Raw genomic sequence first — 27,813 nt, forward strand, 5'->3', positions numbered from 1 at the left:
AAAAGAGTGAATGGAGTGTAAATGAAACAGAAAGAAGTGATTTTTTTCATTCCCGTAGAGCCTTCTGCATTTTATCACTGGGGGTGGAATTCTCTACATCTGTATTAGAGGGATGCACCAAGGATTACAAGATGTCAGTTTGCAGTCTTGAAAATTAAAGTTCCTTTTGAAGCAAATCACCATTTCAAAACGATCTCGCATCCTACCTAGTACTTTGTCACTGTAGGTAGTCTACTTATGCAAGGAAGCTGAAGTCCTGAAAATTCAAAGGATTTTCTCAAGGTGGTTATCCATTTAATCAGGGGAAGAACCAAGCCTCAGTATAAGTTGTCCGTTTTGTTTGTTTGTTTGTTTGTTTGTTTGTTTGTTTTAATCTCCCAGATGAGTGATTTTCCTAGTAGGCTACTCTGCCTCCCTCAAAAGGCAAAATACATTGAGTAAAGAGCCATGGCTGAAATGGTACAAAACATGCATTTATGGTCCAGTTCTGGTAATGTGTGACTCTTGGCAACTGCCTCAAATACAGTGAGCATCAGTTTTCTTCCAAGAAGATGAGAATTTTTATTCAGTCCATATTGTGAAGAAACCTTGTGATTCTGCTTACTGAGCTTCTAGATCTCTCTCTCTCTCAATTTTTATTTTGTTTCATTTTGCTTTGTTCTTGTTTTGCTAGCCATCCACTAAAAAAGTCAACTCATATAAAACACATTTGCCAGATATTTTTCTGTCAGATGAGCATTATTATATGAAAGCACATAGGTATGTGCATATAAAAATACATTGGACACAGCCAAATCTCATTCCTCTCCTTAATTTTCTACCCTCTTTATTATTTGAATCTCTTTTTCTCATCATCCTGGTGCCTTTTTGCCTTTTTCTTTAAGACAAATTTCCTGAATTATAAGCAATAATTGTGGCATGTGGGCATATTTTTTCACTTTTAGGGGTCCATATAATTTATACTTCAAAATATTCAAGCCCTTTTGTGTTTAAAAAGACTTATATTGGGATGCCTGGGTGGCTTAGCAGTTGACCTCCTGCCTTTGGCCCAGGGTGTGATCCTGGAGTCCCAGGATGGAGTCCCACATCGGGCTCCCTGCATGGGGCCTGCTTCTCTCTGCCTGTGTCTCTGCCTCTCTCTCTGTCTCTCATGAATAAATAAACAAAATTTAAAAAAGACTTATATTCCTTGTGATATAGTCAAGAAGATATTCTGAAACCATATGGTAGATCAGTTTGCCAACTGTGGAATGATATGCAAGGACTTTGGCACTTTCTTTAATAGCAATATTAACATCAATACCTGGAAAATGATTTTTAGCTGGATCCTCTTCTTCAATATTTAGAACACTATGACAACATAAGAAGCAGAACTATCATTACGGCATCTCATTTCTCAGTTCTAAGATTTGGCATTTTCTTCGTTCATGAGGCAAGTGAAACATGAAATGAAAGTAGAACCCATATACAGATTGAAATAGAGAAATTGCTTCAAACCAAAGCAGAAGCAGATGGGAAGGCCCCAGAGGAGCTTTATCCTAAAGGGAAAGGTACAACCTGCCATTCCCACTTACTGTTGCACAATTGAACACTAATTAGGATAGTCTATTTTTTGCAAAAGCTTTCAAGCCAAAATACCTATCTTAAAAATATTGTTCTCAGGTCTTTTTTAGGACATCGTTTTTTAAAATATTACTTAAATTCGCTTATGACCAAGTGAAAAGTATTCAGTCCCTCCAGACCTGTTAATGATTATTGTTCTGATTCCTCTACATTTTTATTGCATACCTTGGGAGTTTAGGCAGTTGTATAAAAAGACATTGCTTCAACATCTTTGACATCTTTGGGGGGTCAAGACTTCATAACTTATCCTCTATAGCTTCCGATCTAGTCTCCCCATTATGTTTACCCCTACCTCCTCCCAAATAGCCTTCCGTTTTGCCAGAATGATCTTTTAAAAGCCAAATGCTTGCCATGGGCTTTTTCATGTCTTACTTTTACAAATCATCCTAAATTCATTCAGTGAACTAATATTTATCAAATGCTTCCAACTCTTAGGATCCAGCTGGGCAGTGTAGAAGACACAAAAATTAGTAAAATACGGGATTTTATTTCAAAAGACAAACCTAGTAGTAAAACTAAAACAGCTACCAATGTCAATGTTACACTGTAGAGTACTTCATTACTAAAAAAGCCTCCTTTATATTAGTCTGATTGTTACAGTCTGCGGCAGGCGAGGCAAACAGGTGCATTCAGTAGTTTATGCTCTCCATACATATTATTGAGCACTCACAGTGTGTCAGGAATTGAAGCAATTTCTTGGGATAGAAAAGTGACAGCATCCACAGTTCAGAGATCAGCTGAGAGAAAGAAAAGGCAAGACATAGCAACAGTGCACTTTGGCTAGAGCTCCCTGGATGTGCAGCAGCTCATATGAACTCAGAGGACAGGGAGCGACTGCAAGCGCCCTCTGAGCTCTACTCCCTGGTAATCGTGGGACTTTGGGGAAGTTATTTAACTATTTCGAGCCTCAGTCTCAGTCTCACGTTGGTGAAATGCATGTATTTCATATAGCTTTTATGAGGACTAAATAAGGTGAGGTAGGGACAGTGTCTGACACATGAATCAGTAACTAGCTTGTCACATCTCCAGGAACATGCCGATCTACTTGAATGAACCATTTCTTTCCCCAGCTCCGCCTTTGTTTAACTGCTTTTGTCTTGACTCTTAAAATGTCAGACATCCTGCAAGATGAAGAGCAGCATGCAATGGGCTGGAGAAAGAGAAACAGCAGAAAGTAGAGTTGGAAGGGCCCAGGGAACGATCCATCACAAAGCCATCCTGCCTCAACCTGAAAAGTGCAATTCCCTGAGATTCCAGCAACACTCATGACTGAACGTCCTGCTTTTCTTAGCAAAATAATAAATACGCATGAGCCTTGTTTATTCAATTGACTCTAGCCGAATGAGAAGGGGAAGCTCCAGACTGAGAAGAAATAAAAACCAGGAGCTCTCCTTTTTTTTTTTTTTTTTTTTTTGAGTGAAACCATTATTAATAAACATTTGTGAAGACCCAGTTGCTCTCAAAAGATCAGAACTGGTATGATTCACTGTAGGCAGCTTGCTAGAAAGGTCGTTCTTGAAGCTTGCAAAACCAGCAATCAATGAAAGGAAGAGAGTTGAAGGAGGCAGAGATGATGAGTGAAAGGGTCAATTTGTTCAGGTTGGTAGGGGGTAAAAACCTGACACTGCTGACACTGCTAAGACTCCCAGTGAAATAAAAATTGCCACCAAAAAAGAACAAAGGAATATTGAAGTAGATTTTTCTGATGTAACTGCCCACTCAGCCTCTTAGGAGAGAGAGAGAGAGGGAGAGAGAGAGAGAAGGATTTTCAAGATTAGATTTGCAGAAATGAGAAATAGAAAAAGGGATAAAGGTCTCTTTTTAAATAATTGTATCCTGTTTCTTAACTTTGCTCAAGTTCCTGGAGGACAGGGATCATAAATTTCCTTCTATTCCTCTGCGACATCCGGAAGAGGCCTGAGAGAGTAGGGACTCACCTAGAAGTTCTGCTGATAGCTATAAACAGTACATAAGCAAAGCAGAGGACACCGAATATTATTCTAATATGAATCTACATCAGCATTGCTTTTTCTATGGAAAAGAAATACGGACAAGAAACCAAAAAGAAACTGTGTCTTATTACTTCATTTCACGTAGCACAGACTCCGGCCCCAGTGAATGTTAAATAAATGTTTGTTGAGGGAGTTAGTGAGAAAAACAACAGCATGGAGGTAAGTGGACAAGTGACACCATGTTTCTGTTGCCTTGATAAAAAGAAACATCTTCCTCTCACTTCAGCAGGTGTCCCTGCGGTGGCAGCTGTACAGCAGAGTTGCATGCAGCTGCATTTTCTTAAAATAGGTTCATGGATCTACAGGTTACAAACTGTGACCCCCTGAAGGGTGTGAGTCATCTGTTCTACCTCAGTGGCTAGCGCCCAACTGGTTTCTTGACAACACCTGCTGAGTTGATTGAGTCATTTGTTGTAGTTTTCCTCTTCTCGTCTCTTTCTTATTTGTTCAGATCCTCCAGGTCTGGTTCCCTAAAAGTTCCTCCATTTACCCCAATCAAAGACATCAAACAAAAAGTTCAATTTTTTTGAGGTTGTGTCTTTGTATGTTTTTTGCCTGCCCTTCCTGGTTATAACATGATCTTTTAGAAAGGAAATCTCCTGTGAGATTTGAAATATGGATTTACTTACAAAATCTCACGTAGCAAAAGCCTTGAGTTTATACTGTGTTCATGCCAGATTTCAGGCAAGTCTGGGAGCATCGGAGGGACTGTTCGGGAGATGTTATAGGCAGAGATGCAGTTACAGGAGGAATCAAGTCTTTCTGGTCATAGAGCTTATTTGTTCAACAAATATGTATTGAGTACCAATTGTGTGCGGTGTTCCAGGCTTTGTGCTACGCACAAAAGACCATGATATCTACCCCTAGAGAAAATAGAAAATGAAGTAAATGTTTCAAAGAATACTATGGAAGTTGGGGATCCCTGTGTGGCTCAGCGGTTTAGCGCCTGCCTTCGGCCCAGGGCATGATCCTGGAGACCCAGAATCGAGTCCCACGTCAGGCTCCCTGCATGGAGCCTGCTTCTCCCTCTGCCTGTGTCTCTGCCTCTCTCTCTCTCTCTCTCTCTCTGTGTCTCTCATGAGTAAATAAATAAAATCTTAAAAAAGAACAAAAAAAGAATACTATGGAAGCCTAATATGAGGGGGGTGGGGGTGGGCTCTAAAGAAGTAAATCATAAAAAAAAAGAAGTAAATCAGAGAATAAAATTTAGAGTTTAGAGAAGTAAATCAGAGAATACTTCCCTAGGACAATTAAATTTATGCTGAAACCTGATGAGTGGGTTGAGTTACACCATACACCAGTGTGGATCAAAGAAAGGATAATGGTTAAGAGTGGAGGGGAGGTTTTGAGGAAACATAATGTTTGTCACATAGGTCATCTCCTGGATTAGCTTGTTTGGACTGACATTTGAAACTTAAGTGAATGTCAAAAAAAGGGGAGTGGGATGGTAGGGGACTAGGGGCTGCTAAAATATGGAAAATGTGGAGCATCTGCTACAGAATGCCAATGTCTATGGCTTCCATGTTGAAAAGACATTATTGCAATGGCTTTTGTAGCTAAAGGACACAGTGCCATTCCTTTAGAATGATTAGACTTTCTGTGGATATTAGTGGGCAGAAGGGTTCACCTTTGGTAAGCAGACAGGGCATACCGTTTCCACAGCAGCAAGTACAAACGGTACAAGTAAACAATTAAGAAGGTAATATGATGACCATGGGAATTCCCTTGGGAATGTCTGTGGATATTCCATTCTCCAAAGGAGAACTCCCATGTGGGAAAGAGTGAATAGTGTAAGTGAAATCATGCATTATGATTCTTTTTTTTTTTTTTTTTTGCAGTATGATTCTTCTACAACGTTGTTGGTATAACTGAGGCATACGGATTTCCCTTATTACCTGGAGACTCTGGGCATCAGCTTGTCTTCCCATTCTTCACCAAAAAATCCTCTCCTGGAACTTGTGTATCATTGCTCTTTTGGAGTTAAAAGTATGGACAGATGGGTTAAGTGGACCTATATGAAGAGTTCTCCTTTATTTGCTAGCATCTGGTTTTATTGGGGAGGGGTATTTAGTCCCTAAACTTTGTGGAGTAACATTAAGTGATTTTTCTACTACTCTCCCTACCAGATCTCAGTACATGGTCGGCCCTGCTTTATAGGGTTGCTCTCCTCACAAATGTGGCCCTGCAGTGATAAACAAAACACACACAACAGGATGCTTCATCTAAAATGGCTGAGATACTGGGGCACTTGGGTGGCTTAGTGGTTGAGCATCTGCCTTTGGCCCAGGGCGTGATCCCAGAAGTCCTAGGATTGAGTCTCGCATCAGGCTCCGTGCAGGGAGCCTGGTTCTCCCTCTGCCTATGTCTCTGCCTCTCTCTGTGTGTCTCTCATGAATAAATAAATAAAGTCTTAAAAAAAAAGAAAAGAAAAAAAAATGGCTGAGATATTTTAGTAGGGAGTGTCTGTGAAAAAATGCATTAAATCCGTCATGCTCTAAATACTTCAGTCATTGTCATAAATACCATACTAATGAATATTTTAGACTTGGGAAGCCATAGAGCAAAGGGGATTTATGAGAAAAATAACAAAGTCAATGGTACAAGCAGAATGCTGGCCAAGTGATCTGAAATTTTGTATTGGCTCTGCCACATGAAATAGGGTATACCTCAGTTATAGTATTTGCAGAAGGCCTAGATTACCGGTTAAAATCCCATTTTAGTGAATGTCATCATAATATCCAATTCTATATGTTTAGATAGTTTTCACATTTTGCTGGCAGTCTGCAATGCATATACCTAATTGCTGTGGGCACAATGGCCACTTTTGAAGTAAGAAAAATTCTTTTAATATATATTCACGTTTCTGAATATTTTGAAATCATCTTTAGTAAAAAAAAAAACACTTGTATTTTACAACTGCATTAGAATGCTTATACTATGTTATACTATGCCTTCAAACATGGCAATTTTTAAGGTTCTCTGTCTCTCAGGCATAGTAAAGAGAATGGGGAAGGTATTTTATTTATTTTTTAAAATTTTCTTTTTTATTTATTTGGAGATATAAGCAAATAAGGGGTAGAGGGAGAAGGAGAGAGAGAATCTCAAGCAGACTCCTCCCTGAGCAGGGAGCCTGACTTGGAGCTCCATCTCACAACCCAGAGATTAGAGATTATGACCTCAGCCAAAATCAAGAGTCAGATGCTCAACCAACTGAGCCAACCAGGAGCCCCTAGAGAGTAAGGAAGCCATTTTAAAATTATTTCTATTTTCTTACTTTGATGTTTGCCCTGGTGGAATTTATAAAATTATAGCCTCACATTTGGAACCAAACCAGGAAGTGACTGATGCTTAAGTACTTCCATTCAGTTGCAATCCCCATTGCCCAGAAATCACATCCCTTTCCTTGGTGAATTTCTTGTATCTAGCAAGGGACAATTGTGTTTTTATTATTATTATTATTATTATTATTATTATTATTATTATTATCAATTATTTAAATTTTTATTTATTTATTTATGAGAGACACAGAGAAAGGCAGAGACATTGGCAGAGGGAGAAGCAGTCTCCCCATGGGGAGCCAGATGCAGGACTCAATGCCAGGACCCTGGGGCCATATTCTGAGCCAAAGGCAGACACTCAACCACTAAGCCACCCAGGCATTCCAGCACAATTGTTAATATTAGTTGAATGATTTAACAAAAACATGTAAGTCTAAATCTTCCTATGGTCAATAAGTTACTTGATGGCAGGAACTTGAATCATTGCTTTCTGAAATACTGTATTGTAAGCTTGGCTTAAATTACACATGACATTAATAAATCCATGTGTAAAGTGTTTAGCATTCACCCAAAATGATAGTAGCTTGTGATGTGATGTATTTTATCAATCCAAGGACAGATATACTTTGCCAATATGAAACAAGTGGTGTGGAAGTCTATGGAATGCCAAGACAACATTTGGGAGTAGATATTAACACCAGGGCTAGAAAACCCCTTGCATTTTGCCAAGAAATCTTTCCCATTGCTTGAAAAGAAATTGCACACCTAATCACTGTGGTTATCTTCTATAAGCCATAGCTATAGACTCATTTTTACAAATGTATATAATATTACAATCTTTCTACGTCCTTCTAACCATCTCAAGTTTTGGTTGAATTTACTTCTAAATAATTATTTCATGCAACCATCATTTCCTACATGTATTACCAGAGCTCTTGACTTCAGGATGATACTCTATGCATGTTATGTGGTGTAGCTGTTGACTTTTTAAAAACATAGTTATGATGATGTTGTCATTTATCTACTCAACATATTTTATTGCCTTCTATATGTTTTTGCTCTAAGAATTAATTCCAAATATATGTATACATGCACACACATTCATCTTTTATGATTTCTTCATTATCTTTGCACACATACACATACACACACACCATATTCTATTCACCCTAGTTCTGAGTAAAGACACAAAGAAGGACAAGACGTACTTCCAAATGGTAACTTTCAGAAGAGGAGAAGAGGGAAAGAGGCTTTCTCCTCTAACAGATTTATTTATTTATTTATTTATTTATTTATTTATTTATTTATTTATGAGAGACACAGATAGAGAGAGAGGCAGAGACAAAGGCAGAGGGAGAAGCAAGCTTCCCGCAGGGAGCCCAAAGCGGGACTCGATCTCGGATCCCATGAGCTGAATGAAGGCAGACGCTCAACTGCTGAGCCACCCAAGCATCCCCAACAGATTTATTTAGTAGATCTATTTATGAGAGGCACACTTGAGGGGTGTATTTCAGTTACCCTCACTCAAAAAAGACATCTATTTCACAGATGGATATATATGTTCACAGTGATGTCAACTTTCTGACAAAAGTTCTCTGGAACACTGACAAGAGTTTTGGGATAACTCAGCCAAACTAGATGTCACTTTTAGAAGACAGCTAAGACTATGCCCATCTTCATGTAAAGTAAACAAACCTCTGGGCTTCTTCTTCCACATATTCAAGCAAGGATATAAATGCGATTAAGTTGGATGTGAGGAATGACAGAAAAACTGGCATAAAAAATAGTTGAAATAAAAAAAAATAGTTGAAATCAGGTGTTTATCCACCAGATGTATAGAAATCTCTTATTATGTGCCAGAAACCTGGTTAACTGTCTTAGTTAACATCTGGGAGCTTATAAAGGTCTGAGAGATATGGACAGGTAATCATACAATTATATTGAAGTAGGATAAGTATTATGAGAAAGATAAGCAGTGGTTGGGGACTGTCTTTGACATAGTAGTCGAGGAGCTGGCTCTGGTTTGGGTGAGAAAGTCTGTGAAATTCTGAGATTTGGTGTTGGGAAGCCCATTTGGATGTCATGAGAATCTATCTTCCAACCTGGTCTTTACCGAAGTTACTCTTCAAGTTCCCATTTGCCATTTGTTTTATTCCTCGATTTGTTCAACATCTGAGTGAAAAAAAAGGCTTTCTCAGAGACATCCGGGAAAGTCCAAATTTTAAAAAACGCTTGGGGACTCCTCTAATTCTGTGCCTAAACTCTACTCTCTTCTTCACAAGGTTACACATGAATAGACTCTGAACTTAAGTATATCCTGGAATCAATTCTAGCTTCAGCAGAAGGCAAAAATTTGGCGTAAGGTGGAGACAAAGGGAGGGTTACATTTCAATGACTCTGGATTCTGCTGACTTGCTTGGCACCAGACCCTCTGCCTTAACTTGAATCTCAGTATTTGTGTGTATCAGGTACGTGAACACTTGTTTGGGTTCTAACTCACTGCCTTGCATGTATTGCCAATGCCCTGGCATTTCTCAGGTTTGGACCACTTCCATGTTCGCTCCAAACATTTGCTCCTAGTTTTTTCCTGGTCCTCCTGAGACTGACTTTTGCATTCCAGCACTCCCACACACCTGGCATAGTATAATTGGAGACATCGGTTGTTATGCTCCTTCTTCTAAAAGACAGTGTGGCAGAGAGGGAAATACCAGGGATTTTACAGCCAGAAATGTCTACTTTGAAACATTTACTAGTTAGATGACCTTGAACAATACTAATGGCAGCTACAAATTACTGTGTGCCTGATGTATGCTGGATATTTGCTAACTATGTTATTCTTAATATCTGTTAACCAGATAGAATAGCCTTGCAAAAGAGGTCTATAATCACCATTCAAAAGTGAGGAAGCCAAAGAGGCCATGAATTACACAAGCATGGGATCCCTGGGTGGCTCAGGGGTTGAGCATCTGCCTTTGACTCAGGCATGATCCTGGAGTTCTGGGATCAAGTCCTGCATTGGGTTCCCTGCATGGAGCCTGCTTCTCCCTCTGCCTGTGTCTCTGCCTCTTCTCTGTTTCTCATGAATAAATGAAGCAAATATTAAAAAAAAAAACTACACAGCATGCTATTGCATAGTTCCTGGCACATCATAGTATTCAAAAAAAATCATTTGTCTTGCCTTCCCATTTTAATAATAGTTTTACATTTAGAAGATTTAAAATTATAAGGATAAAAAATGCTCTTCTCACCCCATTTACCCCATCCTCCTTAATTCCCTGTATGGAATCCATTTTTAAATTTCTTGTTTACCCTTCCACTATATTTTTATACAAATATAAGCAATATATATGCATGCATACATACACACATGCACGTACACATAATTTTCCCACCTATTTTTATAAAATGTGCTATAATAGTCTGCAAATATCACTATGTCTTTCAGTTGCAAAACCCTAAAATCTTTGTGTCAACCTTGACTTCTCCCTAACTCCCAACATCTAATATTTTAAATCTCTAGTCTTTTGGGATGCCTGGGTGGCTCAGTGGATGAGTGTCTGCCTTCGGCTCGGGGTGTGATCATGGGATCCCAGAATCGAGTCCCACGTCAGGCTCCTCACAGAGAGCCTGTTTCTCCCTCTGCCTACATCTCTGCCTCTCTCTGTGTCTTTCATGAATAAATAAATAAAAATCTTAAAAAAATAAATCCCTAGTCTTTTAATAATCTTGTCTATCTTCTTCAAAATGTGAATATTTTGACCACTTGTCACCTCCACTACCCCGGTCCAGGCCACCATCACCTCTACCCTGGATTAATTGCAATAGTCTCCTCCACTCATCTCCATTCTTTTGTGTCTGAACCTCCACCATCTGTTTTTACATTTCTCAGAAAACTCTTTCAAATTCCAAGTTAGATCATATCACTCTGCTGCTAAATTTAGCTATAATGTGCCCCATTTAATTCTGAGTGAAATCTACAGTTGTTATACTGGAGTGTCTGTTACCTATTGCCATGTAACAAGCCACCCCTAAAATTTATGGGCTTAATACAACAACCATATATTTACCCATGATTCTCTAATTTGGGTTGGGTTCAGCTGAGAAGTTCTTCCATTGGACTTGCCTGAGGTTACTTCTCTGGGATCGTTGGCTAAGATGCTTCAGTTCTTTTTCACATGGGCTCTCCAGTAGGATACTCTGGACATCTGTACACGCCCTAGTCATTTCCAGGATTCAGGAGAGCAGGTATGAAATGAGAGGGGATCTTTTTTTTGAGACTAGGCTTTAGAACTTAGACATCACTTTGCCACATTCTAGTGATGAAAGCAAGTCCAAAACTACAACTTAGATTCAGACTTTGTAGAAATAAGGTTTATTTATTGGTGGGAGGTTTCCACTACTACAAATGGCCTATAAAATCTTCCTTGATCTGACCACTATTATTTCATGACTTTTTATTCTTCCTCACACTTACTCTGTTGTAGCCACACTGCCAAACCTCTTTGGTGATAGGAATTGGCTTTACTCTAGCCAAGGGGAGGTTACCTCTGCATGGATTGTGATCTGCACATGGCTAACTCTCTCCCTTCTGTTGAATCTTTGAAGATACAACCCTTACTCATGAAGCATACTTTTTTCTTTCTTTTTTTTTTTTTTTTAAATAATCTCCACACCCAACTTGGCACTCTACCTCATGACCCTAAGATCAAGAGTTGCATGCACTACTGACTGAATAAGCCAGGAGCCCCTGGGATATACCTTTCTAAAGATGCATTTGTTTTTTATTTATTTATTTGAGAGGGGGGAGAGAGAGAGAGAGAGAGAGAGAGATCACTTGCTGTGGGGAGTGACAGATGGAGAGGGAGAGAGAGAATCCTAAGCAGGATCCATACCCAGTGGCCCAATAGATAGCCCTGTTTGGGCTCAATCTCACCACCCTGAGATCAGGACCTGAGCCAAAAACAAGAATCATTAGCTTAACCAACTGCATCATGCAGGCGCCCTGAAGTACACTGTTTTAAATCATAATCCTCTTTATTCCCTGAACACCCTATCCACCAATTCTTTTCTATTTTTTCTTTTATTGACAATACTTATCCTTTTCTTTTACACAGGATAATAGCTTGCTTATGTCCACTCTTTATTTTTTCTCTCCCCCTGGTGGAGGGTATGAATCTTTTTCTCATATACCTCATAGCCTGGAAGATTGTCTGACACATGCAAAAATTATCCAACATATATTTGTCGAATAAATAAAGAACTAATAAATGAAGCATGTGATCTTCTTTATTTTTATTACATTTTATAATATTTAATAAAATTTATAATTATCTAATAACTATATTTATACTGTTCTATAATATCTTTTATTGTTAATTAGTTTTACTATGAGCAGCAATAAAATTTGCTCTCCTCTCTTTCCTCCACAGCCCAATTTAAGTTTAATAATAGTTCATTATCATATTTGTTTCTGAACTATTAAATATGCTTAAATATCTAGTACTTATTCTGCGAGCATCATATCCTTTTATTCTTACATTAAACAGGAGGAGATAAACAAGAGAATTCCTTCTCTTCCCTTTCTACTTTTATTACTTATGCTACTTTGAAATTATCAGTCTAAATTGCTGGCATTTTACTGGACCATGAATACCTAGTAAGAAAGATCCAGAAAATAATAGGCTGATTAAAAAAAAACAACAAACAAGCTAACATCAGAAAAAGGGAAAACACAAATTACTAGTAGTAGAAATGAAAAAGCAAGCATTATTACTAATTTTATAAACAAAAATAAATAAATAAAAGAATAGAGTACCAAAAAAAAAAAAAAAAAGAAGAGTACCAAAAGGAAGATGTAAACTTTGATTATTGCCAGATGTCTTGATTTTATACACAGAAAATCCAAACTCATCTATAATCTATTGGAATTAACAAGTTAGGTTAATTTAGTAAGCTATTTGGATACAAGATCAATATACAAAAATCAATGATATTCCTATATTCTAGAAACCAGAAATTAGAAAATTAACTGTAAAACCAACATCTCATAATAGCACTAACCATATAAAATTTTTAGGAATAAATTGAACAAAAGATGGATGCAAAATATTACTGAGAGAATTTAGAGAAAAGCTAAATGAATGAGAAATACTACTATTTTCATGGATTGGAATTTTTAATATTGTTGATATGTTAATCTATGACATCAGAAGTCAAAATAGTGATTATGCTGAGGAAATATTCACTGGGTGGGGGCAAGAGGGATCCAGCGTGCTTCATCATTTCTCACTGGTTTCCCTTAATTCCTCTCACTTTGTAACTTCTTCATTCATTCAGCTCTCACCAATTCCTTTGAGGAAGCCAATTATTTCTCACTGATAGAACACTACCCTTCATCATTATACTCTTCCATTAAGACCCTCTCAGCACTATTAAAGTCTTCCCCCTTCCTGAGGTCCAGTTTTGCCTGGTCCTTTATATGTTAGCTCTGGAGTGGCTTAAATGGGAGTGTCCCCACTCCTGAGCTCAATGGGAAAGAGACAAGACAGATTCTCCACTCTCTGTAAGTATTTCAAGGTCAGAGAAGTTTTGCTTAGAGCCTGGAACATATTCTTTTCCCATGGAAATGTTATTTCAAAAGTGGATTATTAAAAATCTTAGATTTAAGATTTTTCATTTTCATATGAATTTGCTTTTCTTATTTCTCTTTAGAGTTTTAGGAAAATCCTATATAAATTATAGTCTAATATTTCAATAGAGATCTTCATTCTAGTAAGTTATAAAAAATTCTTTCTTCTTTATATTAATCATTCCTACATGCCATATTAATATAATATTAATCATTCTCAATTTGTTACCTTTTAGATATTTTTACAGACTAGTTTTGTGATGGGGTTGGAAATAAATAAGCAATGTACTAAATATATTAGTGATATATTAGATATATAACTAAACTATATGCCCATTTATGCTATTGATTTATTTCTTGATCTCCCTATACTTAGTGAGATTATATGACAGTTACTACCATTAAATGATTCAAAGATTTGTTCATGTGAGAAGCAACTGAACTATAAATCAATGCCTGAAATTTCATCCATCCTTGTGTCTTGTGATTGGGAGTCCTATCTGAAACTACTTGTTTGATTTTGTTTGTTGTTTGCTTTGTTTTTTTCTGCCCAAAGCAACTCAAGGGTCTCACATACCTTGGTTCTGCTGCTTTAGATCATCAATGATTATCTTATTGACATAATACCCAAACTCCTCAGAGTGATTATTTCATACATCACATAGTTTCAAATTTTTTAAAGATTTTTATTTATTTATTCATGAGCGACAGAGGGAGAGAGAGAGAGAGAGAGAGAGAGGCAGAGACACAGGCAGAGGGAGAAGCAGGCCCCATGCAGGGAGCCCGATGTGGGACTCGATCCCGGGTCTCCAGGATCATGCCCTGGGCTGCAGGCGGCGCCAAACTGCTGCACCACCGGGGCTGCCCACATAGTCTCAATTTTAAGGTAAATCATATCAACCATGGTTTCTATGTATATTGACAATCCATCTAGCTACTCTCACAGGCATCTGAAACAGACAAAAGACAGAAACACACTTTCGTTTATACAGATTTATGAATCTTGGTTACTGTTTTTCTGTTTTACTTAATCTCTACCTACTTTTTCTTCCCAATATTTTCTTCTTTCTCCACTTCTTCTTCCCCTCCCTCCTCTTTCCCTTTCTTCCTCTATTTGTTTATACTTTTTCACTTTCATATTTCTAGTCTCTATTTCTCGAAGCAAAGTGTTCTTTTTGATTTCTTTACTTTAGTGGAACAGTCTAGAAACTTCTAACTAAACAAGATTTTTTGGCAGTTCAGTTGCCAACTCTTTCCCTGTCTGATCTACCTACGTTACCTCTCAATCCTGCAGGAGTTTCACAGGTGCCAGTCAGCTCTTTCTAATGGAAAATTAATTTGTCTTACCGTGGTTCATCTCAAAGGGTTATTTGCTTTCTAATGAAAAACTTCCATAGATGGCGTATCAACATAAAGGACTTAATCCTATAATTGGAGGTTTCAAATTCTGTAGCAAATCAGCTGGGTTATTTTTCTTTTAAGGTGTCCATTCCTTAGAACTACTCCAATCTGACAGGCTGCTTATACTCAGTCTATAAGGAAATTTGCCTTCTCTTTTTTAGACAAGTATGGCTATGCATAAGTCAAACATGTTTTGAGTGGAATACAATCTATTAGCATGTTCAAGCACCTGCTATGTATAAAGCATGTGCTAAGTGTAATCTGCTCACTGCTAGAAGATGGCAGATCTGCGACTTGGATTAGACAACCTGATTCTGAGCTTTCTGCCTGTAATACCTTTCAACACAGAATAGCTAGTTCTTTCAATTGGCATATTTTATTGTTTCACAGATTTTTTTTCTATCAAAAGCATTCTAATTGACCACCCAGATATCAACTTCTGCCTACTTTAAATCTTCTATTTCCAGCTAACCATTCAAATTGGTAATAGAAGAATTAGATGTGTACCTCTAGCTATTTAATTGAAATTATTTCACTTACAACATTTTTCCCAATATAACTTTTAGGATTTATTTTCTTTAATTTGTGATACTCTTCTTATAGGTTCAGAAAACTGAAGCAAAATAGTCTTGGGGAGTTGAGGTTCTTTCTATTTATGTTATAGAAGGCGGCTATATTTTCTTTTCTTTAAGTTTTTATTTAAATTCCACCTAGTTAACATACAGTCTTACATTAGTTTTAGGCGTACAAAACAGTAATTCAACACTTCCATACAACACTCGGTGCTCATCACAATAAGTGTGCTTGTTCATCCCCATCGCCCATTTCTCCCCACCCCCTTCCCCTCTAGTAACCATCAGTTTGTTGTCTATGGTTAAGAGTCTGTTTCTTGGTTTGCCTCTCTCTCTCTCTCTCTTGCTTCCCTATGCTTATTTGTTTTGTTTCTTAAATTCCACATATTCTAAGAAAAGAACACATCATTTTCCAAGTCTTTAGTAGGGCATAAGTGCATATACTTCTGAATAAACCAAGGAATCAATTTATATTGTGTAAATGATGTAGTTGAAGCCATTGTACCCTGTAACTAATGAAACAAAGAACACACAATTGAGGCCAGAGATTGATTCTGAAGGATGCACCAGCCCCAGAGTATCTCACCTGAAGGAGCAAGTTTACTCTCTTTCAAGAAGCACAAGTGAACCTACTAATTAATTCATTCCAAGATTAAAAAGAGTACTGATGATTTGTTTGTTCAAAATTATTGAACTTAATATAGCTAATAGATTTTACAGCTTTAGAAAGCTGGCTTCATTTTTTAAAAAAAATTACTGTGCATAGTCTTTTTTCCCCTATTTCCTTAATGACTAAGAGCAAGGGACATTAGACAAGGGAGATTTAGAAAAACAAGTTGATATCAAACTGAGAGGCACCACTTCTTTTCCTGCGCTTGCTCAACGGGTTTCTGGGAAATTAACTATGGCAATTTCTTGAAGCCGTAACCACAGAATTTTTTACAAGAACAACCATAAAGATACACCTTAAAAGAAGAATGGAGTTAATAGAGCAGACTATAGAAGACCTTTATGTTAAAGATTTCCCTTTGTGAATAAAAATGTATTGATTAACTAACTGGCTGTGTTGACCAAAAAGGTAATAGAGCTGCATAAGAAAAGTGGGTATGGGGAAAGCAGTTCAGAACAGACCTAATCAAAAGATATACACAATGCATATAACCTGATAATCACACATGCCTAGCATATGAGTTCCAATAGATCTTATTACTTTCATATTTATTTTTTTGCGAGCTGGGAGAGGGTCAGGGGGAAGGAGAGGGACAAGCAGACTAGGGCTGAGTAGGGAGCCTGAGGTGAGGCCAGATCCCAGGACCCTAAGATCATGACCCATGCCAAAATCAAGAGTTGCAGGCTCAACACTGAGCCACCCAGGCACCCCACTAAAAAGTCCCTTATCTTCAACATTAAAAAAAAACACTTAAAGGATATTTTTTAAAGTAACTGCTGCAAAATATTTGAAATTGCTTTAAATCAGACTCTGTGTTCTTTTAAGTTGAAAGGAAGATGTTTAGGGATACCTGGGTGCCTCGGTCTATGATCCCTAGGATTGAGCTCCCCATTAGTCTCCTTGCTCAGTGCTGAGCCTGCTTCTTCCTCTCCCTCTGCTGCTTTCCCTGCTTGTGTGTGCTCTCACTTGCTCTCTCTCTCTCAAATAAATAAATAAAATCTTTAAAAAAAAGAAAGGAAGACATTTAATATAAAAGTAAATACACAAAATATAAAAAAACAACAGCTCACCATTTTGTAAATGTCAGAAAAATGTATTATAACATTGGAAATTATTACCAGAATTATGATCTAACATACTACTCGTTAAAATATGGATATAAACTACTCAAAAGAAATGAAGATATAAGAAATTGAAACAAAAAGAAGGTAGAAAATGAGCCTTTGATTTGATTATTTACAGATTGTTAAAGACACATTTATTTTAGTTATTCAAATATGTATATAACCTAAATATATTTTGTTGCAAAGATCAACACTTTTTACACTCTGGTGACTTCTGCTTATAGAAATGCACTTAAATAACAAAACAGAGCAGATAATCAAATTGTAATATTAACATATCCCATGAATTAGCAAACACATATAGATTTTGGTTCATTATAATTTCAGGCTTTGTTATTGACAATTTCATCACAACCAGTATTTTGAATGAATAAATTGCCTTTTGAAAGAGAATACTATTTCTGCACAGCAATAAGGAAACCAAAGAAGCTAAGTGATCTTTCTTATTCAACAATCAATAGTCCATTGTCAATCTAGTGATAAATTCTCTCAGCTCCTCACCACTGAGCTAAATGTTTTGGTACTATTAAAGGCCATCCTATGTTATCACGTCTCCCAATTTGCTCTTGAGTTTAACCAGCAGTTCCCAGTGATATCCTTTCAGTCCCTAGTTTCTCAATGCTTGACAAGTGGAGAGGGTTTTACAGTGGGACCGAGGGAAAATTGCTTTGCCAACTCCACAGTATGTAAAAGATTTGGATTACCGAATAAGGAGATAGAGTCCAAAAGAGTCCACACTAGAGAAATTTTGAGTGTGTAGTCAGAGGAATACTACTACCATGTAGACAGAGTTTCAAAGCCAAGGTTTTTAAAAAGTTTTTATACATTTTTATGTACTAGCAACCCTCAAATCTGCCTCTCTCTTTTTAGACAATTTTATAACTCAGAAGAAGGTAAAGCTGATCCTCAGTGTATACAGAGTATGTCTTGATTTTGAACCTATCCTTTACTTGTCCAACTCATAAAAAATAATTATGCTAACCATTTCATTATTTTGGAATGCTCAGACTGCATTTGAGGATATAAAAAGGATTCTCAGTTCTGTTATCTGGGCCCAGATTTGTCAACCTTCCCACACAATAAGACAAATGAGCGCATAAACACATCAGTGTTGGGTTTTGTCAAAATAAAGTGGGAGGTTAGTTCCGGAGATAGAAATCCTCCTTAGGGAAATACTACTCTGGCAGGATTGTGCAGTCCAAATGTGGGTATGATAGCAGTGTTTGACTGACTTCAACTCTGAAGGTGTTACTGAGACAGCAGTGTGATTTAACCAGTTACATGCAGAGGATTTAATGATGGAAATGTAGATCTTACATCACGTTGAAATTACAAAGTCTCTAAATGGGAAAAAAAAGTGAAACAATCAACTTTGATTTAAGTGTACTGGTGGCTAGGTAAGAAAAGGATATGCAATCCTGTTTTTCTGGAGTTTGAAAAACCTGTCGACTCAAGTAGATATGCCTAGTTAAAGAGTACATAATGTATCCAACAGAGTGATGAGTGGAGAGAGAGCACCAAATAAGATCTTGCTCCAACCACATGGCATTATTCACCAGAATTCTCTCCAATCCCCTGTGACACTAGCTCTGTTTTTCAGACCTGGATACCCTATCCCAGTCTTCTTTTCATTTAAATTTCTCCAGGCTTCTGATTTTCAATAAAAAATTCCAGCCATTCTTAAGCACATCACCCTCTGACCTCTCCCTCTTTAGAAAACCCAACATTGTACCAAAAGAGAACCTGACACTTGCAAAGCATCCAGTATTTCCTTAATAAAAGTATAAACAGGCACAGGATTTTACAAAGTGATCTTATATGTAACTGTATTTTTGATACTGATGGCAAGCCCACATGCTGGGGTAGGACAGATATCATTCTTTCCTTTTATATTGGCCACCTGAGGCTCAGAGAACTTGTGTTTTATCTTGGTCACACTGGAAAGAGCAAGGCCAGGGCTGGAATACAGATTTTGCAAACCTAGTGTAGTTCTCTTGTTCCTCCTCTCACTTGTCCTGCAGGCTGGATTATTCATATCCTAAAGTTGTAGTGACAGGTTCTTTCACAAAGGTAGGTATTCAGAGGATGTTAATTTCACTGTAGGATTTTTAGGGGGTAATCAAATGATTTAAAACATTGCTTCATATAAACAAATAATAGACATATTAAGGGAAACAATTCAAATTTTCCATGACTTCAAAAGAGAATACTTGAAAGATTGACTCTAGAACAAACATTCCTTTTAGCTCTTCCTTTCTTTTCTCATCCCCTCTCACCAGACACACACACACACACACACACACACACACACACACACGGAGCTGAAGACACCATTTAGCCCAGAAGAGGACCCAGGAATTACACACAATAATAAAAATACAAAGAAAAAAAAATAAAAAAGGAAATGAAAAAAATGAACCCTAATTGCCTGACAGGGAATGATTGCTATTTGGGTGTAGGGTATCCTGGGAAAGACAGAACATAAGGGAGGGAAGCCTGAGGTAACTCTAACTGCCACAAAAGAAAATAAAGGTAAATAAGTAACGACAACAATAAACTAATGGAACATTGTTGTATGCCAAATGAAATTAGCATAACAAAGCTTTCTTCCTGTTAGCAAAGAGGCAGTGAAGGACATGTCTGATTTTGCTTGTCTGTTTCAATCCCCTGTTTACAAATGGGAAATCTACTTTTTTTCACATAATCTTCCCTTTTTATGAAATGCCAGTCAGTTGCCATTTAAAAAAGAGGACTATTTGAGAAAGAGATCTACATAAATATAGAAAAAACCTTTTCAAGCCATGTAAAATCATACACCTGCTCTAATTGTTTTTGTTTTTGTTTTTAAGATTTTATTTATTTATTCATGAGAGACATACACACACACACACAGAGGCAGAGACACAGGCTGAGGGAGAAGCAGGCTCCATGCAGGGAGCCCAATGTGGGACTCGATTCCGGGACTCCAGGATCCCGCCCTGGGCCAAAGGCAGGCGCTACACCACTGAGCCACCAAGGCTGCCCTCTAATTGTTCACATAAATACACACAAAGCATAGTCAACTTCAGGAAAAGAAAAAACGAAAGAGCAGGACTAAGTAAACAAACAGAAGACTGACAAGGTTTATTAAAAATAAAGTCTCCTGGGGCACCTGGGTGGCTCAGTGGTTGAGCATCTGCCTTTGGCTCAGGGCGTGATCGATGGGTCCTGGGATCAAGTCCAGCATCAGGCTCCCCACAGGGAGCTTGCTTCTCTCTGCCTGTGTCTCTTCCTCTCTCTGTGTGCCTCTCATGAATAAATAAATAATTATTAAAAAAAAATAAAGCTTGAAAAATCTTAAAGAGCAGGAGGTCTAAGAAAACAAAATAGAAAATACAAGAACATGTTATGAAATGTAAAGGATGAATTCCGGAAGTCAACAGCCATCTAACGTTTTAAAAGAACAAATGACTTTAAGAAAATATATTAGAGAAACCTGAATATTGGGAAATTCCCAGGACTTAAAGAAAAGAATGAATTTTAGAATGAAATTTCCATTAATTGTGAAGAAGGATAAGTAAAGACTCACAAGTACAAACTATGTTGAATTTTCAAAACTTTAAGGCTACGAAAAAAATCTTAAAGCCTTTGGCAGACAAGGGAGGATATCTTACCTACAATGCAGCCAAAATTGAATTGTTACCATCAGTGTCACTTCTAAAATCAAACTATACTGGTTTCAATTCCAACTGTATTACTTCCTGGTTATACAATAATTAAAAGCCATTTATCTTTTATAATAAGCCCCCTTGTCTTTATGTGTAAAGTAGATAGTAATAGAATATATTTTAGAATATATTTTATTTGTCTTAAAAACTAAGTAATATCATCAATTAAAGAACTACATATAGCAACCTCACACTTTGTAAACTTTCAATAAATATTGTCATTATTATGAATAAGTCAGTGGGGAAATTTTTAAAAAACTGAAGGAAAATACTGTATTGTATATTTGCTAAGAAAGTAGATCTTAAAAGTTCTTATAACAAGAAAAATAATTCTGTAACTATGCAAGGTGATTAATGTCAACCAAGTTTATTGTTGTAATCATTTAACAACGTATACATACATCAAACCATTATATTGTACATCCTAGGTTAATACAATGTTATATGTCAGTTATATCTCACTAACACTGAAAACAAGAAGGAAAACTATTTTGAAGCTAAAATTTAATAAACAGCCAAATTATTATTCAAACATGAGAGAGAGATAATAATGATTTTAGTTATATAAATGCTCAGATATTTCAACATTCACAGACTCTATCTGAAATAATTCCATAAAGATTAGTGACATCAAAATAAAAAGAGAATTCAAAAGAGAAAAAGATGTGGGATATGTAGGATACAACAAAGTAGCAAACTCAGAGCTGATATTTCCAAAGACAGAAGACAAAAAAAAATCAAACCTTGGAACAAAGGAACTTTAAAAAGGCTACTGAAGAAAGGATAATATATACGGAGAGTCTAATACGGAAAGGGAGAGTATGACCAATTGCCTCCGAGAAAAATATAGAACTAATTACAAAGAAAAAATAATCAAAGACTTAATGGAGAAAATATTTTCATAAATCGATGAAAACATAAACCTTCAGGTTCAAAGACCCCATAGAACCACTGGAAAAAAAATAACTTAAAATTCTTAAAATTTCAAGACATATCTTAGCGATATTGTTGAATTACAAATTCAAGAAAAACTGAATAATAAGAAGAAGGTGGTCATTTATAAAGTATGAAGTGTGAGGGGGCAGTATGTAGTGGATTAGAGTGCTACTGTCAATAATTTCGGAAACCAAAGAAGAGTGGAACACTTTCTCTAGATTATAGATTCGCTAAATTCATTACATCCTTCAGAGCTTGGCTCAAATGCCAAATTTCTGGGCACCTGGATAGCTCAGTCAGGTAAACAGTTGCCCTTGACTCAGGTCATGATTTTGGGGTCCTGGGATCAAGCCCCATATAGGGCTCACTTTTTGTGGGGAATATGGAAATCTGCTTATTCCTCTCCCTCTGCCCTCACCACCCCCACTCATGCTCTCTCAAATAAATAAATAAAATATATATATATTTTTGTATTCCGTATATCCAATGAGATCTACTCTGGCCACCTTATTTAAAATTGTAGTCCTTCCACTACCTAGAATTTCTCCTTCTACAACCTACCATAGTACTTATCTTCTAATATATGATATTATTTACTTACTTATGTGTATTGTTTTTTGTCATTCCATTCCATTATAATGTAAGATTTGGGGGAGGTGCAATATGCCTTATACCTTGCATCAGTAGATGTGCAGTAATTTGTCATTAAAATAATGAATAAATCAATAAACAGATGGGAAGAGCATGGGAAATGAGTACCCTCACACATGGCTGGTGGGTGTGTAAATTACATGTTATTATAACCTTTAAGGGGCAACTGGATAATATACATTAAAATTTTGATTTCTCATAATTCCCTATTATGCTTGTCTCGTTCTTTTAAGATTTTATTTTTAAGTAATCTCTACAACCAACATGGAGCTTAAACTCACAACCTCAAGATCAAGAGTCACACGCTTCACCCAATGAGCCAGCCAGGTGCCACCGTATTAAGCTTTTCAATTTCTAGGTATCCATTCTAGAAAACATGCCATATACACAGAAAGACTTGTGCAAGAGTTCTCACTGCATTATTTTTTATAGTTGCTAAAAATTAAATATATGCCAAATGCTCCTAAAAGAGAAACAGCTAAGTAAACAATGATATATCTAATTTATGTAATACTCTGGAGCATTTTTAAGTGAGCCATTTATATAAAAACAAAATAAAGTCACATATCTAGATATGCACACATATAAGTGACTGAAAAAAATCAGGAAGGGCAAAGACCAAATTGTGCAGTGGTTACTGCACAGAAAGGGCAGCAGAAGAGTAGAGAAAGCTGAAGGGTTGAGAAGTGTGGGAGCACTTTGACAATTTACTACATATACATCTACTTTGATATTGTCTGAATTTAGTGCAATAGGAGACTTTTCAGACTTTATTTTGTGATAGCCTCATGATTAAAAATAAAACCAAGCAAATTCTCTGTCATGAGAATGTTTTATAATGAATGATAAAGTTTTAAAAGATTTTATTTATTTATTTATTTGAGAGCGAGCATAAGCAGAGAGGAAGAACAGAGGGAGGGAGAAGCAAACTCCTAGCTGAGCAAGGAACCTGGTGTGGGACTCGATCCCAGGCCCCTAGGATCATGACTTCAGCCAATGGGAAACACTTGACCAGCTGATCCACCCAGGCATCCATGAATGATAAAAAAGTTTTATGATAATTATTGCATGGTTTATATTAGTAATGTAATAACATAATTACTAAAATATTATTAGCATCAGTCACGTTTTTTATTTGTGCTAAGGCACTTTGCTAATGAATGTATATGTATTACTTCATTTAATTTTCAAAATCACTCTGGAATGATTGTCATTATAGATGATCCTCCTTATAATGATCCTCATTATAGATGAGGATACAGGGACTTGGAAAGATTAAATAACTTGGCCAAAGTCCTACAGCAAATATGTGGCAAAACAGGGCAAGGGTCACATGTCAAAATTCTTATTTTCCAAAATGCTGTCTCTAGGCTGTTCTAGTTTTTAAAGTTTATTGGGAGCCAAAGCCATAGCTTACACAAAATTATATTTCTACATATACAGGAGAGCTAAATAAATGTCTGTCACATATGACTTGAAAGGTGCATAAGCAATGTTTACCCTATTTGCTGGATATACTCTACAATAACATGATTAAACATAGATCTTTTAGAGTGGCACAATTTTTCTCTATCTTAATAATGTTGTAACCAAGATCAACAGTTACATCTACACAAGACTAAACTGCAGTTTGTCTTTTCTCTCTGAAACTTCATAGTTTTAACCTATGGGTTTCAACAGCAAATTACTTGTACAAGCTTTAGAGTTACACTGCAGTTTTCTGATATTCTTAGATAAATAATGAGACTTAGAATTAATGCTTTAATTTTCCCAAGCTATTAGGCTAAGGTCTGTTCTTTCTCATAATAATACTGTAATAACTTAGATTCCAAACAGTTTATCTTACCTACACTTAGTTGCAATATGTGGTATTTGTTTTGTTTGTTTGTTTTCTACTTTAAACATGTGTATTGCTTTAGAAGAGCAATAAAGAAATATTAAAAACATAAATTAAGGCAAACACAAGGCTCTGGAGGATTTTCCAGTATTAGATTTGAACACATTTAAATGAAGAACATGTTTCAGTCTCTGGATAGAACCAAATGATGGAAAAGGAACAGTCAATTTATATTCACCCAGTGGCCTCAAGTTCAGATTCAAATATTTGAGAAGACACTGAATATTGAGTCATCAACGAAACGTCTGATTACCAAAAGCTTCCCTTCTCATGCATTTGCACAACAGAACCAGTGATTATTTCATAAGCATTAATTCAATGTGTTTTCCTTCCAGGACAATGAGTTTACAGAACTACAGTGAGGTACATATGTATATATTGCTTTCTTGGTATTGGTGATTGGTTTTCACTATATCTGGGCTTTTGCTGAGCCCCATGACAAATCTGCTGCCTGGCTGGGATTAGGGCTTGCACCTGTGGTGATGGACAGCACAAATCAAACCAGCTCCCAGAGATTTTCGTGAATGACTTGGTCTCATTAGCTGGAAACTAAAAACTAATCTAATTACTTCCCAAGAGTATGACTATTCTCACTATGATAATTTCCTCCTTGAAAGGAGGGATGTTTTATTTTTTTTTTCCCTTTGCTTTTTTTCACCTATTTTTCTATCTCATCCAGGTGAATGGAAAATATATTTGCTATAGTACTCCTTAAACAAAGCCTCCTTTTGCTCTTCTCTGATATAATAGGGCATCATTTTATCAACATATTCTAAATTTATAAGACCTATAAAAGAATAGTACCTTAAATTTCAGTTTGACAAATGAGCTAAATGTACTGAGTTAGGTGTTGTGGGAGCTGAAGGGGAAAAAAAATCAGACTTTTATTTTCTTTTTTTCCCCCTCTTCTTTTACCTCACATTTCTTGGAATTAAAGATCCAAGAAATTTAAAAGTTGTATTTTACAAATGAAAAAGAGAGCTTACGGTTTTAAAATATGTGGAAGGGAAGAGAAAGAAAAAAAAAAAGGAGGGGTAACTTAGAGGCCTGACCTAATACTACTAATGATAATAATACTAACTCATTATTTTATTTTGCATTCCTTGGTCATAAGAGTATTTAGCTATGTGCCAAAAGCCTATCAGCCAACTGTCATATTGGTATTCATATTGCTAATTCATTTCCAAGTCCCGGAGATAGAAGAATAATACGAAAAGCAGTCTTACACAGGAAGAGCAATGACAAATCAACAAACATTTTCTGAAAAGTTATTTTTTTAAATGATAGAAATTCATTACTGTTCAGCTTTCTAGATTTTGTATATAAATGTGGCCAAAAGAAGAATGTAGTGTGTGTGTGTGTGTGTGTGTGTGTGTGTGTAAGGGCTGCTTAAAGAGTGAGTCTGTGCCTGTGATGATGCTCTTCAAGGATAACTGGTAAGACAGCTGAACAGGTCAGGGTGTTCTTCTTCCTGCATAGGGGTCACTAGGGTGTCATTTTAGGTTGTGATTTAAGGCAAGGCAAAAGCCCTTAAATGTCCATTACAGAATATCTGTAACTGGAAAAAATTGTTAATAATTTAAAATATTTTGCTCTCAGAAATCCTCTGGTAAACTCATCTTCTATCTTTCCTTGCTTATTTTGTTCTTCTTCTGTTTCTACCCACAAGCATTTTTTAAAGCATTTGCTCTATGCTGGAACTGTGCTTGGAAATGGGGATGGGAACTAGAAAGTCCCCTCATTCAAGACAGAATACAAGGTGGATCAAATGTGTAAATAAGTATATGTAGCAATAGTATATCAGTGGCAAAACAGGTGTCCATACGTGGTACATTAGAATTTTAAAGGAGAAAGTGATCTAAAAATCACTCAGAGAATTACCGTGTTAAGTCATTTGTAGTGAACAACAGATTAACTTTCATTGTAAAACATTGCAAAAAACTTAATGAATCTTAACAGGAGCTACAAATTATTTTTTTAAGAAATGAGGTAAGGTGTCAGTTTGGATAGGTCAAAATGAAAATAAAAAATTATCTGCCCCCCCACACACAAAAAAACCATAAGCAATAAAATAAAAGGTTTCAGAAAGGCTTTATTAAGTACAGAAAATGAGAAGGTTACTTGCAGCTGAGAAATAAGAAAGGACTATATGCAGGAGATATCATTTTGCTTCAAATCTTAGAATGATTTAGATTGGTAAAACTGAAAAAGATGACTTCCAGGCAGGGAGATTATCAGCAAAACATACAAAACTATAAATTACTATGTATTCATGAACAATAAAATAGCTCATTTCATCAGATTAAAGGATGTATAAAGTAGAATAGTAAGGAATACACTTGGAAAAGTTTAAGTGAAATTAAGTGGATTCTGAATATTTGCCTTTTATTGTGGCACTTAGCAAATACTCTGATTATAGTATTCTTACACTTAATGTAATTATTTGTTTACCTATCATTTTCTTTCCAAGCTGGAGAGTTCCTCAAGATTAGGGACTGACTCAGTAATTATTAAAATAATATAGCCAAAAAAATAATAATATAGCCAGCTTAGTCCCATGTACATTATTGGCCACTTACCATGAGCCAGAGAGTGTTAAATGCACTGGTAAGGTAGGAGTGGGGGAAAGAAGTAGGACAGACTTCTTGTCTGTATTGGAAGAATATAGTCAATGGGAAAATATGATTAAAATATACTTCAGAGGTTGGAGAATTACAATTTTAAATAAGAGAGACTTCACTGTGAAGATGACATTTGGATTAAGACTTGAGGGAGAAAGAATTACAAATTGTCTGAAAAGGTGGTATTTTACTTAGTATTCCTCCCTTCCTCTTTCTCTCTCCAAAATCTTTTGTATGGGACTCTATTGTGTCTTTTTAGCCTCAAATTCTGGAGGTCCCTCGCCACTTATTTCAAACTACTCAAAAATATCTTGGAAGTTACTCCTCCACCTTACTTCATTTCTTAAAAAATAATTTTGTAGCTCCTCGTTATGTGGCCTAATTTAATAGCTGTGTGGATCTTTCTACCTCAAAAAATGAAAAATATTTCCCCTGGCTATTGGACCGAGGATATATTGGTGCATTAGAGTGAATTAATTATGATGGTGGCAGAGAGTGAATTAATTATGATGGTGACTAACACTGGTGGAGTAACGGAAGTAGGTTAGTCTGGATATCTTCTGAAAGAGAAATCAATAGGATGTGGTGATGTGAAGCATGAAAGAAAGGGAGTAGTCAAGATTTGGGGGTCTGAAAGTGGAAAGATGTAATTGCCATTTACCAAATTGGGAAAGCCCAGGAGAAGGTCTCAGG

The 27,813-nt window shown here is 36.5% G+C and overlaps 1 protein-coding gene across 1 annotated transcript in view; it reads left to right on the forward strand.

The window, feature by feature from the left end:
* CPNE8 (copine 8) overlaps positions 1-7,982 on the forward strand; it is a 320,247-nt gene extending 312,265 nt beyond the window's left edge. The window contains exon 20 of the mRNA XM_077870491.1: positions 5,474-7,982. Within this exon, the coding sequence (XP_077726617.1) occupies positions 5,474-5,503 (30 nt within the window). The 3' untranslated portion in view covers positions 5,504-7,982. The remainder of the gene's footprint in view (positions 1-5,473) is intronic.
* Positions 7,983-27,813: the final 19,831 nt, after the last annotated feature.

Source organism: Canis aureus, chromosome 25 (assembly GCF_053574225.1).
Source record: "Canis aureus isolate CA01 chromosome 25, VMU_Caureus_v.1.0, whole genome shotgun sequence".
NCBI lineage: Eukaryota > Metazoa > Chordata > Mammalia > Carnivora > Canidae > Canis > Canis aureus.